At 39.9% G+C, this 16,751-nt stretch overlaps 1 protein-coding gene across 2 annotated transcripts in view; it reads left to right on the top strand.

Annotated features, from left to right (window-relative positions):
* TTC26 (tetratricopeptide repeat domain 26) overlaps nucleotides 1-16,060 on the top strand; it is a 50,563-nt gene extending 34,503 nt beyond the window's left edge. For both annotated transcript variants that reach the window (XM_036329039.1, XM_036329040.1), the window contains 8 exons: nucleotides 1,863-1,916; nucleotides 3,843-3,906; nucleotides 5,895-5,983; nucleotides 7,918-8,001; nucleotides 8,905-8,974; nucleotides 10,738-10,844; nucleotides 13,646-13,779; nucleotides 15,182-16,060. In XM_036329039.1, coding sequence (XP_036184932.1) covers nucleotides 1,863-1,916; nucleotides 3,843-3,906; nucleotides 5,895-5,983; nucleotides 7,918-8,001; nucleotides 8,905-8,974; nucleotides 10,738-10,844; nucleotides 13,646-13,779; nucleotides 15,182-15,293 — 714 coding nt within the window. In that variant the 3' untranslated portion in view covers nucleotides 15,294-16,060. The remainder of the gene's footprint in view (nucleotides 1-1,862; nucleotides 1,917-3,842; nucleotides 3,907-5,894; nucleotides 5,984-7,917; nucleotides 8,002-8,904; nucleotides 8,975-10,737; nucleotides 10,845-13,645; nucleotides 13,780-15,181) is intronic.
* Nucleotides 16,061-16,751: the final 691 nt, after the last annotated feature.

The raw sequence follows: 16,751 nt of genomic DNA, 5'->3' as shown, positions 1-16,751 counted from the left end.
GTGTGGCCTCAGGCAGAGGCTGAATTAGCACCTCCTTAGATCCAGGAGCCACTGTACCCAGTGGTCAGAGGGGGACCATCCAGATTGCAACTCCTCAGATCCATAAGGGACACACTCAGGGAGCAGACTCAGTGAGCACCAAAGCCCCACTGAAGCAAGTCTTGCCCCAGAAGGGTGTCTTCAGCACAGAAGTTCTCCCACTTTAGACACAGCTGATTCTCACAGCCAATTGGCCTGGAGGTCAATTCCTCCCAGTGATCCTACAACAACCAAGGCACCAAGAGTGCACCAAGAGTGTCCACCCCAGGTAACTGGGGAGGCTGAGCTACTGGGCCCTACAGGACACCTGGCGCGCAGGGCCACTCTATCAACACAGGGAAGCTGCCAAATGCGGAGACAAAGAAACAGGTCACAAATGGCAGAAATGGAGGAAAACAAACGATTGGATATAGAGTTCAAGGCCACGTTTATAAGGTTTTTCAAGAATTTTATGGAAACCGCCGATAAATTTAATGAATCCCTCAATAAGTATAGTGAGACCATGGAGGACATGAAAAAGGACCAACTAGAAATTAAGCATACACTGACTGAAATAAAGAATAATTTACAGAGATCCAGTAGCAGACAAGAGGATCCCAAGAATCAAGTCAAAGATTTGAAATACAAAGAAACAAAAAATACCCAACCAAAAAAGAAAAAAGAAAAGAGATTCCAAAAATATGAAGATAGTGTAAGGAACCTCTGGGACAACTTCAAGCGTACCAACATCAGAATTATAGGGGTACCAGAAGGAGAGAGAGGGCAAGATATTGAAAACCTTTTTGAAGAAATAATGACAGAAAACTTCCCCTACCTGGTGAAAGAAATGGACTTACAAGCCCAGGAAGCGCAGAGAACCCCAAACAAAAGGAATCCAAAGAGGACCACACCAAGACACATCATAATTAAAATGCCAAGAGCAAAAGATAAAGAGAGAATCTTAAAAGCAGCAAGAGAAAGAAACTCAGTTACCTACAAGGGAGTACCCATACGACTGTCAGCTGATTTCTCAACAGAAACCATGCAGGCCAGAAGAGAGTGGCAAGAAATATTTAAAGTGATGAATAGCAAGAACCTGCAACCAAGATTACTTTATCCAGCAAAGCTGTCATTCAGAATAGAAGGTCAGATAAAGAGCTTCACGGATAAGAAAAAGCTAAAGGAGTTCATCACCACCAAACCAGCATTATATGAAATGCTGAAAGGTATTCTTTAAGAAGAGGAAGAAGAAAAAGGAACTCTTACCATTTGCCACAGCATGGATGGAACTGGAGAGCGGATAAATACCACATGATCTCACTCATTTGGGGAATATAATGAACAACATAAACTGATGAACAAGGACTGATCCAGAGACGGAGAGGCATTGATTGGACTGTCGGGACTTGGAGGGAAGGTAGGGGAGGGTGGGGGTAAGGGGGAAAGATCAACCAAAGGACTTATATGCAAGCATATAGGCCTAATCAATGGACATGGACAACGGGGGGGTGAAGGCATGAGCGGGGGGTGGGGTGGGGGGGTAGAGGGTAACATGGGGACAAGGACACATATGTAATATCTTAATCAATAAAAAATATATTAAAAAAAAAAGATTGAGAATTTACAAATATGGTGAGTTCTGTTATATGGACACTTGCCTGCTGGAACCAAATGAAAATCTCTTAATTCTTTCATTCAGGCCAGGGATAGAACAGAGAAAAGAGACCCTGGGTAACTTTTGATAATATATGTGAAGTACTGAGTTGTTGCAAATAATTAACCTGAAAGATATCTCATAGCTCCACATTCCTTTGAAATCAATCAGTGTTATTGCATGTTTCCAGGAGTATATCCTCAAAGGAGTGGTCAATGCAGCCCTTGGCCAGGAAATGGGATCGGTGAGTATGACATCACTGGTAATCTGCAGTTTGCCAAGTTATAGTGTATGGGAAAAAACAAAACAAATGTCAATCTTCAACCAGCAGCAAGCTTACAAATAGGCTCTTCTGCAGTCCTCATTTCTCCATACCCCCCAATCAGGTCTCATTGTAAAAAGAATTCTGTTGAAGACAAAAAAAAAAAGAAAAAAGTCTTTAATGCTAAGAATTGTTGCTTTGTTTAAAAAGAGCCCAATTTTTAAACAGTGTATATATCTAATCATTGCACAGCTTCATTCTTATTTTCAGTGACTTTTTTTTCAACATTGTACAGCTCTGAGCTATAATTTTGGCATCTGTAAAATGGGAATAATTGTTTCTATTGGAATGCTTTTTTTTTTATTTTTTTTATTTTTTTAAAGAATTTTTTTTTTTTATTGCTTAAAGTATTACAAAGGGTATTACATATGTGTCCATTTTATCCCCCCGCCCTAGACAGTCCCCTAGCCTCCCCTATCCCCCAATGTCTTATGTCCACTGGTTATGCTTCTATGCATGCATACAAGTCCTTTAGTTGATCTCTTACCCCCCTACCTCCTGCCCCGCAACCCTCCCCGGCCTTCCTGCTGCAGTTTGACAATCTGTTTGAGGCAGCTCTGCCTCTGTATCTATTATTGTTCAAAAGTTTATAATGGTCTCTATTATCCATGAATGAGTGAGATCATGTGGTATTTTTCCTTCATTGACTGGCTTATTTCACTTAGCATAATGCTCTCCAGTTCCATCCATGACGTTGCAAATGGTAAGAGTTCCTTCCTTTTTAGAGCAGCATAGTATTCCATCGTGTAGATGTACCACAGTTTTCTAATCCATTCATCTACTGATGGGCACTTAGGCTGTTTCCAGATCTTAGCTATGGTGAATTGTGCTGCTATGAACATAGGGGTGCATATATCCTTTCTGATTGGTGTTTCTGGTTTCTTGGGATATATTCCTAGAAGTGGGATCACAGGGTCAAATGGGAGTTCCATTTTCAGTTTTTTAAGGAAACTCCATACTGTCTTCCATAGTGGCTGCACCAGTCTGTGGAATGCTTTTTATAAATACAAAAACTGTGTCTAAAATTAAGCTCTTATTAATCTAAATATTATTCACCTAACATTCTAAAAAGAATAAGAATTATTTTTTAGAATTCTAATATTCTAAATAATAATATTAAGTTCTTTTTGGAACAAAGTGAGATATAAATAAATCTTATCTCCAGCTCATTTCACAGAGCCTCATTTAACAGATAGGCAATTAAGTTATTGAATATATGAATGAGTTTGTTTAATAAATACTCTTTGTTATGACCATAGTTATAATTACAAGTTCTAATATATGGTAAAAGAGTAATAAATATTTAAGTGAATGAATGAGTACATGAATGAGTTCATTTAGTGAAGGTACTTTTAGGATAGAACTTTGGGATGGATTTTTTTTTTCTTGTTTTCTATCTGTCCCAGAGTAGGTTTTTGGTTTTTTTTTAATCCTCACTCGAGGATATATTTCTATTGATTTTTAGAGAGAGTGGGAGGGGGAGAAACAGAGAGAAACATCAATGTGAGAGAGACACATCAATTGGTTGCCTCCTGCACGCACCCCGACTAGGGCCCGGGTCAAGAGGAGCCTGCAACCGTGCCCTTGACCAGAATCAAACCTGGGACCTTTCAGTCTGCAGGCCGACACTCTATCCACTGAGCCAAACCAGCTAGGGCTAGAGTAGGTGTTAATTCAGTTTCAGGTTATCATTTTCTAGTTGTGTGCTAATCAGAATTGGTTTTGTTTGGGAGGATTTAAAACAAGAGTATGTGTTAAATCCTGATAAGTACGTTAAAACCATAAAGTATAATATAAATAAAATATTTTCATTTTATTCCTCTATAGAAGCTCTGCTTTGTTTTTCAGAGGGATCATATGAAAATTGCCCAGCAGTTCTTCCAGTTGGTGGGAGGATCAGCTAGTGAATGTGGTATGTCTGAAATATGTACTTATGAACATGATCCATAATTTGAGCTGGTTGTATACTGCCTGGTCAAGTTTGAGTCTTTGGCAAGCATGTCAAACTCATAGTTGGCGGGCCCCATGCCTCGTTTAAATAAATAAAATATTATTCATCTAACATTCTAAAAAGAATAAGAATAAGTGCTACATCTGTTAAGTTTCCCATTATAAGGTGGGAAGTCAGACACAGGAGAGAATATTGGAATTAGCTCTTTTCAGCATGTCAGCTGGAGTGGGATGAGAGAATTTAGAAATAGAGAAGAATAAATATATTCTTTAGTTTATGAGGGTTTTTTTAAATTGATTTTATTTTATTTTATTTTATTTTTACAGAGAGGAAGGGAGAGGGATAGAGAGTTAGAAATATCATTGAGAGAGAAACATCGATCAGCTGCCTTCTGCACACCCCCTACTGGGGATGTGCCCGCAACCACGGTACATGCCCTTGACCGGAATTGAACCTGGGACCTTTGAGTCTGCAGGCCGCCACTCTATCCACTGAGCCAAACTGATTAGGGCTAGTTTATGAGTTTTTTATTCTGTTTTTGTTTTTTTTTAAATTTGAAATGGTAACTTTAATTGATTTTTCAAGAGCTCTTATATTTTTTTCCCAGTGGGTCATTTGACTTTTAACTTTTCCTATCATATTTTTTCTTATATTAAACTATTTAAACCTTATTTAATTAAGTTCATCCTCTCCATAATGAATTCTAACATGGGTATCAAGTTTAGACAGTGCTTTGACCCCTGCAGTTATATAATATTCATCCATATTTCCCACAGTTTGTTTTGTGGCTTTGTTTCTGTTCTTAAAGTATTGATTTCATCAGTCAAGATTCAGTGTAAGACTTGAGGAAGAGCTATAAAAAGGGCCCATAACCAGTGTGAACTGGTATGGCTGTCCATACCAATTGTCTATGGCCAGCATCTATTCTGATGATGTGTTCATGCTGAACTGGTTGTGAAATATTTTTATCACCCCTGGATTTTTTTCCAAATATTTCACCAAAACCATTTATCAAATAATATTTCCTTTCCCCATTTCACTCATTCATACTACAAAAATTTATTGAGGTGTTGGGGATATAGCAGTAAACAAAACTAAAATCCCCCTTCTTTTGTGGAACATACGGTCTAGTGTGACAGACTAGAAACATAAAAAATAAATAGATTATATAGTATATATGACTATGATGAGTTGCTATGGGGAAAATTGAGCAGAAAGAGAATAAGGAGGATTGGGAGTGCCAATGGCAAGTGTGGAGGCGACACTAACCGTCTGCTGCCTCAGATAGGAATATGATATCAGACAGACGGTTGGGTCAGGATCAGGATCAGGTGGTTCCACGGCAAATTTATTTTCCATTTGAGATCGAAAGTGCTACGTTGCCTGGCCGGTGTGGCTCAGTGGTTGAGCATCAACCTATGAACCAGGAGGTCACAGTTCGATTCCTGGTCAAGGCACATTCCCTGGGTGGTGGGCTCGATCCCCAGTGGGGGCGTGCAGGAGGCAGCCAGTCAATGATTCTCTCTCATTGATGTTATATCTCTCTCTCCCTCTCCATTCCTCTCTGAAATCAGTAAAAATATATATTTTTAAAAAGGGCTGGGTTGTCTTAGATGAGTAATGATGGAGACCGCGCCACATTAGTTGTATGTGCAGGTGTCAGAGTTGGGCAAGAAAATAAAAAGTGATCTGGAGAATACTGTAGCCTGCAGGGCATGTGTTCATTTTGAACTCAGAGCTAACATGGAGAGAAATTATTGGTCACTCTGAAGTACTGTGATCTCCATTATGCTGAGGTTTTGTTCACTAAACAGAAGCTATAACTTCAGAATCTAGAAAGCTGTCTGCTAATACATTCCTATCTCTAAATTATAAATAACTGAAATTTCTGCTAAAGATGCCTTTTAGTTTCTTGAGTAGACATGGTGTCTGTTCCCATTCCATCTCAGATACAATACCAGGGAGACAGTGCATGGCCTCCTGTTTCTTCCTGCTCAAGCAATTTGATGATGTCCTGATTTACCTCAACTCATTTAAGGTCAGTATAGAATTTTCTAGATGACTTGGTATACAAAATACTATATATAATATGTCGGAGAGAAGATATTCTTAGAGATGGCCTTTTTATTATGGTGGCATCAGCTAATTCCTTACGCTTATTTTTGTGTTTATCTTGTATAACATGTTTTTCTATTTTATATGGTAACTAGAGGCCCGGTGCACAAAAATTTGTGCACTCGGTGGGGAAGGGGGGCGTCCCTCAGCCCGGCCTGTGCCCTCTCGCAGTCTGGGACCCCTCAGGAGATAACAACCTGCTGGCTTAGACCTGCTCCTGGGTGGCAGAGGGCAGTCCTAATCCCTAGGTGCAGCCCCTGGTCGGGCTCAGAGCAGGGCTGATTGGGGAGTTGGGGCACCGCCCCCTGTCATGCATAGAGCAGGGCCAATCAGGGGGTTGGGGCGCTGCCCCCTGTCACGCACAGAGCAGGGCCTATCAAGGGGGTGGGGCTCTGTACCCTGTCACGCACAGAGCAGGGTCAATCAGGGGGTTGGGGAGCTCCCCCCTGTCACGCACAGAGCAGGGCCCATCAGGGGGTTGGGGAGCTCCCCCCTGTCACGCACAGAGCAGGGCCCATCAAGGGGGTGGGGCTCCGTACCCTGTCACGCACAGAGCAGGGTCAATCAGGGGGTTGGGGAGCTCCCCCCTGTCACGCACAGAGCAGGGCCCATCAGGGGGTTGGGGAGCTCCCCCCTGTCACGCACAGAGCAGGGCCCATCAAGGGGGTGGGGCTCCGTAACCTGTCACGCACAGAGTAGGGCCGATAGGGGAGTTGGGGCACCGCCCCCTGTCACACACAGAGCAGGGCGGATCAGGGGGTTGGGGCGCCACCCTCTATCACCCACAGAGCAGGGCCGATCAGGGGGTTGGGGCGCCGCCACTGTCACAGTCAGGGCAGGGCTGATGGGGAGGTTATGGTTCTACCCCGTCACACACAGAGCAGGGCCCATGGGGTGGGGGGGTTGGGGCACTGCACCCTGTCACACACAGAGCCGCAGGGCGATCAGGGGATTGGGGAGCTCCCCCCTATCAGGCACAGAGCAGGGCTGATCAGGGGGTTGGGGCACCTTCCCGTCACGAACAGAGCAGGGCGGATAGGGAGGTTGTGGCCCCGCCCCCTGTCACATACAGAGCCGCAGGGCGATCAGGGGGTTTGGGCGCTGCCCCCTGTCACGCTGATCCCAGTGCCAGGAAGCCTCTTGGCTCCGCTGATCCCGGTGCTGGGAGGCATATTACCCTTTTACTATATAGGGTAGAGGCCTGGTACAAGGGTGGGGGCCGGCTGGTTTGCCCTGAAGGGTGTCCTGGATCAGGGTAGGGGTCCCCACTGGGGTGCCTGGGTGAGGGGATGATGGCTGTTTGCAGCTGGTCACACACCCTTCAGGGTGGGGGTCCCCACTGGGGTGCCTGGCCAGTCTGGGTGAGGGGCTGAGGGCCGTTTTCAGGCTGACTGAAGCTCCCAACTGCTCCTTTTTTTCTTCTTTTTTTTATTCTGGGCCAGCTTTAGCTCTGGCTCCAGCTCTGAGGCTTCTGCTGCTGAAAGAAGGTATCTGGTTTGTTTCGGTTCTATAGTTAAAACACTGTATAACTCCAGCTCTAAGATCCCGGCCTTGGCCTCGCTGAAAGCAGGTTTCTGGGATTTTGTTTAGCTTCTATATTCGTTACAATGTTTCTTAAACTGCAGGCTCAGAGGCCGGCAAAGCAGGCGGGGAGCGCTGGTTTCCTCCGTCACTGAAGCAAGCAAGCCTCATGTTAGTTTCAAGCTGCCTGGCTGCCGGCCACCATCTTGGCTGGCAGTTAATTTGCATATCTCGCTGATTAGCCAATGGGAAGGGTAGCGGTCGTACGCCAATTACCATGTTTCTCTTTTATTAGATAGGATGCTCAATGTGACCTGTTCTTGGGATGTTTTTCAGAGTTACTTCTATAATGATGACATCTTTAACTTTAATTATGCACAAGCCAAAGCTGCAACAGGCAATACCAGTGAGGGTGAAGAGGTGGGTACCTGCTTTGGAAGGCATTCGAATGATTCTGTCTAAAAACATTGTTGTCTTTTTCTCACTGAAATAAAATGTTCAAGGGTAAAGGACTAGTGAAAGTTTCTTTTTTTCTTAGGTCACATTAGAAAGTACAATGTGAATAGGTATATGGATTTTATGACCACATAAATGTTTTCCTTTTCTGATAAATTTTATAAAAGCATAATATAAATTGAGAAAGATATATAAATCAAAGCATATATCTAGATGGATTTTTCAAATAATTAGAACCCAAATCATGAAACAGAATATTATCATAATCCTAGAAACCTCCTCATCCCCTCTTTGAATCAATCTCTTTACTATAAGGCTAACAATGATCTTGCTTCTAACTTCATAGAGTGATTTGTTTAAATTATTCAAAATAATTCAGTTGAATTATTCAATTGAATTTTGTTAGTCAACAAATTATTCAACTAATTTCCATTATGATTCCTCTTTTGACTGAGTTATTTTAAAATGTTTTATGATTTTCAAGCATGCATTATCCTTCTCAGGTTTTAAATTTTGATTTCTAACTTAATCGTATTGTGGTCACAGAATGTGGTCTGTGTAACACCAACCCTTTAAAATTGCCCAGTAGCATGATCATGCATTCTTGAAAATAATATGTATTGTACAGTTGTTAATTATTTTGTTCAAGTCTTTTATATCCTTACCAACCTTTTGTCAGCTTGTGATATGAATACCAGAGTAGTATGTTAAAATCACCACAATTTTGTCCTTCACTATCTTAGCAGCCTGTTTAGAATTTGGTCATCTATTAGGCTGTGTTAAGCATTAATGAAAGATAAGCAGATATGAATGTTTTTACTGCAAAACCATCTTCATGTTTATTCCCTTTCTTTCCTCTTCTTGCAGGTTTTCCTTTTAATACAAAGTGAGAAGTTAAAAAATGATTACATTTACCTCAGTTGGTTAGCTCGATGCTGTGAGTCTTTTTTTTTACTGTAATTTTTTATTTTTCAATTACAGTTGACATACAATATTGTATTAGTTTCAGGTGTATACCCAAGTGATTAGACATTATATAACTTACTAAGTTATCACCCTGATAAATCTAGTACCTATCTGATACCATGTGTAGTTATTACAATATTATTGACTGTATTCCCTATGCTGCACTTTATATCCCCATGATCATACTGTGAGTCTTTTTTTTTTAAAGATATATTTTTATTGATTTCAGAGAGGAAGGGAGAGAGAAAGAGTAAAAGCATCAGTGATGAGAAGAATTCACTGATGGGCTGCCTCCTGCACGCCTCACACTGGGGATCGAGCCTGCAACCTGGGCACGTGCCCTGACCAGGAGTCGGATCTGTGACCTCCTGGTTCACAGGTCTACGCTCAACCACTCAAGTCACACCAGCTGGGCTGGGAGGCTTCTTTCGAATGTTACTGAAGAATTATCTTTTTGTTCCCCGCTGCAAAATCCTCTGGCAGGAAATTACACTGAGCATTTTCTAATTTTGTTTTGTGCTATAAAACAAGTGGACACCGAAACTGTGTCGTTAGTGAGCCTCAGTTTACAGTGTTATTAGTGCTGGTCCGTTAGGGTGGCCATGCACATATACGATTCTACCGTGTGATTACGTCTGCCATGTAGCACTGCCCTAGCATGTCCAGTCCTGAAAGATGGCAGGTTCTTCCTGTTAAAGTTTCCAGTTTACAGTGTTGTTTTGTGTGAAATGATACTGTTAAGCTAATTTTATCTTTTCACTATGATGCAGAACTAAAATGGGGCAAAATGTCAAAAACATAATTTTTAAAATATTATTTAGCTTACAGTCTCTGTCTCTCTCTGTCTCTCTCTCTCTACTATCTTTTATTGCTCCTTCTGTTCATCTGGATTTAAAATGTTCCTTGAGCCAGAACCGGTTTGGCTCAGTGTATGGAGCGTCGGCCTGCAGACTCAAGGGTCCCGGGTTCAATTCCGGTCAGGGGCATGTGCCTTGGCTGCAGGCACGTCCCCAGTAGGGGGTGTGCAGGAGGCAGCACATCGATGTTTCTCGCTCATCGATGTTTCTGGCTCTCTATCTCTCTCCTTTCCTCTCTGTAAAAAATCAATAAAATATATTTTTTAAAAAAATGTTCCTTGAGTTTTAAGGTTGCAGGAAAATTTTAGCAGTTAGATATTCTAAGTGAGGCTGAAAATATATGAGCAGAATTGAATGAATGATAGGTGTCCTCTTTTTTAGCAAATGACCTAAGTGGGAACTACTAGAAATCAACCCAACTTAAAAAGACATAATTATCTGAATACTAACTTAAATAAAAAATAAATACGGTATAATTCAGATAGGGAACCAACTTAATGCCAACATTGCGAGCTTTCCATGTAAGAGCTATTTAGCATTTTAAAAAATATATATACTTTATTGATTTTTTTATAGAGAGGAAGGGAGAGGGATAGAGAGTTAGAAACATCGATGAGAGAGACACATTGATCAGCTGCCTCCCGCACACTCCTTACTGGGTATGTGCCCGCAACCAAGGTACATGCCCTTGACTGGAATCAAACCTGGGACCCTTGAGTCCGCAGGCCGACGCTCTATCCACTGAGCCAAACCAGTTAGGGCAATTTAGCATTACTTTTTATATTTGAAACATAGAACTAAATCCATAAAATAGCAAGATGTAGAAATTTATTTCTTGTACATTTAAAAAGCATAAATCTTTGTTTCTTTTTTGTAGATATAATGAATAAGAAACCAAGACTAGCCTGGGAACTTTATCTCAAGATGGAAACCTCTGGCGAGTCCTTTAGCCTCTTACAGCTCATTGCTAATGACTGCTACAAGGTGAGTCTGAATGAGGATACAGGGAAATTGAAGATCAGCATCACAATGCAGCATTAGCTAAGTGTTAGGGGAAAGTATCCTACAGACTAAATGGCTGTTGGTGAGAGTATTTGCATAGTGATAGCAGAAATGTCATCTCTGTTATGAATGAACTGAGTTCAGAGATAGATAGCATGACGGGGTTTTTTATGTGTATATGAAATAATGATTTAGAGAGAGGTTTTAGATTTCCAAAGGCTGTGAATCTTCAGATAGCATCCATTCACCCAGGATGTGAAAATTTGGTTTTGAAGCTTAAGAAAGATGTCCTCTAACATCTAGAGACATAGATTTAGAGAAATCATCAACATTTCAGTAGTAATTGAAACCCTGAAAAACAGTGGGATTGCCCAGATAAGAAAGTAAAGTGAGAAAAGTAAATTGTTGTAAACCTTAGGGAATACTAATATGCAAACAGTGGACAGGAAAGACAAAGGAACCAGAAAAGGAAAAAGAAGACACAGTCATTTAGTAAAGGTCTGACTGTGTGTGTGTGTGTGTGTGTGTGTGTGTGTGTGTGTGTGTGTGTGTGTAGGGCATTGGAAAGGCAGGGGGGAGCTTTTTAAAAATTAAGAGCGTTTTTAAAAATTCGCCTCAAATTCCAGAAATTCCTATTTTTGGTATATTTCTGCTTATCCAAAAGATGAGAAAAATGTCAGGTAAAGGTAAAGAGAGTCTAGTGTTAGTCAAAATTAATCATTACAGCCTGGCTGGTGGGGCTCAGTGGTTGAGCATCAACCCGTGAACCAGGAGGTTGCAGTTCCATTCCCAGTCAGGGCACATTCCTGGGTTGTGGGCTTGATACCCAGTAGGGGGCATGCAGGAGGCAGGTGATCAATGATTCTCTCTCATCACTGATGTTTCTATCCCTCCCTCCCTCCCTCTCTCTGAAATCAAATTTTTTAAAAAGAATCATGCCCTAACCGGTTTGGCTCAGTGGAGACAGGATGAAGATTAGCAGAAAGGAAAGGGAAGAAAAAAAATACTTTCAACAATAAAGAATTGTTTTTAAAAAACAATTATAGAGTTATAGCCAGCAATATAGGTAAATCTTATAAATATACACAAGACACGAGTATTTATAGTATTATTTTATATAGATAAAATTCTAAGTGCAATACTCAATTATATTATCTAAAGATATACACATAGGTGCTTATAAAGAAAGTCAAAAGACTGATGACCATAAAAGTTGGAATAGTAGTTAATTCAGAGGGAAGGAGAAGGTTGTGGTTTGGAAGGGACACAAAGAGCTTCTGTTTTGCTGTCAATGTTTCCTTTCTTGGCCTGCGTGGTGGTTACACTTGTATTCACCTTATAATCAGACATTAAACTGTGCATTTATGTAGCATGCAACATACTCTATGTGTGTTATTTCACCCTGAAAAGTGCTTAAGAGGACATAGGAAGAAGGGTTAACTTTGAAAAGGAATAGGAACACTTCTCCCCCTAGCCAGTTTTGCTCAGTGGATAGAGTGTCAGCCCATGGACTGAAAGGCTGCAGGTTCAATTCTGGTCAAGGGCAAGTGCCTCGGTTTGCAGGCTCAATCCCTGGCTCCCATCAGGGTGTGTGCAGGAGGCAACCAATGGATGTGTCTCTTTGACATCAATGTTTCTCTGTCTCTGTCTCTCCCTGCCTCCACTCTCTTAAAGTAAAAGAACACTTCTCCCAGTGAGATAGACAGAAAAGAGGGAAGGATGAATGACGGTATAATTTGAACTGAAGGGAGGAAAGTTGTGTTTTCCCTGAAGTAGAGGAAAAAGTTATGCTAAGAATGCAATAGAGCTCTTCAAGAAATTGGTAAATGGCCTTAACTGGTTTGGCTCAGTGGATAGAGCGTCGGCCTGCAGACTGAAGGGTCCCAGGTTCGGTTTGGTCAAGGGCATGTAACTTGGTTGTGGGCACATCCCCAGTAGGGGTTGTGCAGGAGGCAACTGATCAATGTTTCTCTCTCATCGATGTTTCTAATTTTCTATCCCTATCCCTTCCTCTCTGAAAAAAAATCAATAAAATATATTTTTAAAATAAGAAATTGGTAAATGTTTATGAGAACAGTTTATAGGAATGGAGAAGTAACTAAACCACACTGGCTAGAGGACTACTCAGCAATTTGCAGCCTTTAGTGAAATTGCTATATACCACTATACATTTTTGATTGCCAGTCAAGTAAACTCATCTAAGCAAAATTTAATGTTATTCAACGTTTTCTACAAGGCCAAGGAAAGATATGTCAAAATAAATTAAATGTTTTAAAGAGTTGGTTTTTTTAGAGTAGTATTCAGCATACATCTAAGCATACTGAGAATTTAGACGAGGTCAGGGAAGGACCATCCTCTTCAGTTGAACATGATCAAACTAGCATAAAATAAATGATAGTAATCCCCTACAGAATGTACTGAGAAGACATGAAAAATACTCAGTTCAAATCACAGTTGTTGGAATTTATTCTCAAGATTAGAATATAATTAGAAGAAATGACAGATGTGTTGCTTATAGAATAACCTGACTATATGTAAAAAATATATACTGTTGAAAACTGAATGAAGGTAAGCTAATTTAAATTGAGTCTACGTATGCAAACTGATTTTCTTCTTTCTTTGTTTAATAAAGAATTTAAATTTATCTAATTTGCTAACAGAAAATTTTGTCATTACCCATGCACTCATTTTATACAATTCTGCTTCACGGCATCTTTATGTTTAGTTTCATTCTGTGTAATCTTGTGACTACAAGTGCTAGCACAATTCTTTCTTTTATTCAGATGGGCCAGTTTTACTATTCCGCCAAAGCCTTTGATGTCCTAGAGAGGCTGGATCCTAACCCTGAATATTGGGAAGGCAAGAGGGGGGCCTGTGTGGGCATTTTCCAGATGATCTTAGCTGGGCGAGAACCCAAGTAAGTGCACAGACCACAAACACTACCTCTACTCATTTGCTGGTTTGCAAGGAAAAAGCATTGTTTTCATGATGACATCCTCTTCTGAAAACTCAAAAGTATAAGATGTTTTAGAATGATGAATAAAAATAAAACTTTATGATGTTATATATTTGTAGCTGACCTTTTTCCTCCAGAAATTTTTTATTTTATAGAATCACATCATTCTAAATCCTAATCCTGGGGACATCGAGCATACTACAGCTCTCAAATATAAGAGCAAGATAAATATTTGCCTCTAAATGAATGGCCATTGCATAAACAAAGTCTTCCTCAATCTCTTCTATCTTTTCTTTGCCTATTATCTTTTTCTTGTCTTTTAGTTTAGGCCTCAAAGAATTAGGAATGGAGTAGATATGGTTAATAATTTTTTCTTTATTTGCCTCTAATATTCCAGAAAATACTAAGACATTAGATTAAACAAAATTAAGTGGCTTGTAGCTCCATTTGTAACAAAAATTGAAATGCTTAAAACTAAATTCAGTGTTCTAAAAATAACTTCATGGAATGTATTGGTTACTGATGTATGAATAGCAGGTGTGATTATTTTATAAGTAAACAATCTATCAAAAATTACCTCCCGCTTTATATCTACTTCCAGTCCTAAATAAAAGTTTAAAAGAATTTTGTTAAGTAAAAGAGGTTTTTGAGGGGAAAAAATAAGTCAAAAACATGAGAGAACTCTTAGGGAAAAGGATCAATATGCAGTTACCTGTATATTTGATAAGGTAATAGGGAAGTTTTAGTATGCGTTACTTAAAACACTAATTCTAATTAAATTTAAATTACTTAAAACATAAATACCGGGCATTTGCTAACTCTTGGTTCTTAACTTTCTTTTTTTCCGTATTTTGAATATGTTATTTTTCTTGAGGAAATCATCCATTCTTCTGGCTTTGTAAAATTTCACAAATATGGCAGTGATACCCAGTTTATGGTAATTGCCACCTTAAACAAAGAGAAATCTGGGACCCAGACAAGTTAAGTGACTTGTTAGTAAGGGGCTAGAATTGGAATCCAAGTCTGCCCCCAGCTCGTTGATATACCCTCTTTTTCCTCTGTCATGCAGAATAAGCACAAAATGAAAATACTCATGTCATATTAAGACAAAAAGATTAATACATGTGTATAGATAGTATAAATAAACAAGGAAAACTTGGGTTGGGGAAATGAATTTTCATTTTACTATGCCACCATAAGATAGAATGCTAGGAAGTTTGTAATTGGTTTATGAATACACAGGGAAAGAGTCTGTTACCAAAAATGCCCTACTAGAAGTATATGAAGAATAGTTAAGAGTTTATTTTACCTGTTAGTATTCATTCTCTATTAAATCACTTTTCCTTTCAAATTCTTTCCTCAGAGAGACCCTTCGAGAAGTGCTCCATCTACTGAGAAGTACGGGTAACACCCAAGTAGAGTACATCATCCGGATCATGAAGAAATGGGCCAAAGAGAACAGGGTGCCTGTTTGACGTCCCTCCGGAGGTCTAGGGAACCAGTCACTGCTTTGACAGGAAATTGGGAATCATTTTCCTTGAATTTAATGTAAGATGCAGGACTCTATTTTATTGACGTTTTCCTTCCTTGTTCTTCAAGCCACAAGACCAGTGACTGCTTAGACTTGCCTCCTGGCTGAACCAAGTGCCATAGTCTGTGGTGTGGCCCCTGTGTGATCTGACCTGCAATAAGACTTTGAACTTATCTGGTGCCTTTCTTCCAAAAATACTCAGAATACTGTTATGTAATTTACTGACTTTAAGGAGAACAGCATAGCTTTGTTCTTACATTTACATTCTATGGCGCTTTCTCCAAGCTGCAATCCAAATGTCATTAATGCTCAAGAGTCACCATTATCCTATTATCTTATTCTCAGCCGTCTCTGTACACTACCCCTTGTTACTAGGGAATTCCATAAAGAGTTTTGTAATGGGTCTCTGAATCTTGGGAGAACAGAAGTTAAAATAGCTAGATGATTCTAAGAATGTCAGTAAGAACCTTTACCAAGCTGCCCGTTCATTAATAGATAATAGGCTTAGGGGTTAATCTTTCAGTAACTGAATTCTCGATGATAATAACATGTTGCAGTGGAGTAACATTGCAGTTTTTTAAAAGGTGAGTACTATGAAAAAAATCTGTTAAGGAACTCTCATTTGTCATTTCTTCATTATATTTTAGGTAACAAAACAGGTTAGGTTTTCCCTTCGTGTATCTTGCTGAATAAACATCAATTTTGAAAGTAGGGCTGCAAAGGCTATGTGTGTGCATTATGGCCATGTATCAATGTAATGATGTAGAACATGGGTGTGTAGAGCCTTTTGAGGGATTTCCTAATGGCTGGGCTCCATCCTAAGTAATATCCCAGCCCCATGTTCTGAGCTTTCTCAACGTAAACCTATTATACAAGTGAGCATTCTTAGGCTCACAAGCTATTTTCAGAAAATAGACCTGCATGTTTTTATGTACCAGATTACCTTTGTTTCTACACCATATCTTTTTCTTTGAGTTTAAGGCACCCAGTATTACAGGTGTAGGAAGTGCAGAGCCATCTCTATGGATGAAGAAGGTGTATAGACTAGAGATGGGAACATGGAAGGAGTCAAAGCAGCTAAAGAGAGATGATCCAAGACCTCAGATACTTCTGAACAGTTGCAAAGGTTCTTTCAGCTCTACTCAGGAAGATGACCAGTTTTCTTGTCTTTTATCTTAGACCCAGATCTAAGCAGTTCAGAGCACAAATAAAGGAACTGGCCTGAATAACTGAATTTTAGAAAAAAAAGTTACATCCTTTTCATATGATAAAGCTCCTGTTTCCTCAATACATTGTTCCTACTTTTTTAATAATTGTTTTTCAGCATCCAAAGTACTAGGTGCATCAGATCTGAGAAGAAACCACTATAATTTTTAGAATTCTTCTTGTTATTCTTAAAAGA

This window comes from Myotis myotis, unplaced genomic scaffold (genome assembly GCF_014108235.1).
Source record: "Myotis myotis isolate mMyoMyo1 unplaced genomic scaffold, mMyoMyo1.p scaffold_m19_p_11, whole genome shotgun sequence".
NCBI lineage: Eukaryota > Metazoa > Chordata > Mammalia > Chiroptera > Vespertilionidae > Myotis > Myotis myotis.
Note: the sequence above shows the minus strand (reverse complement) of the source record. Positions and strands in the feature narration are given on the sequence as shown.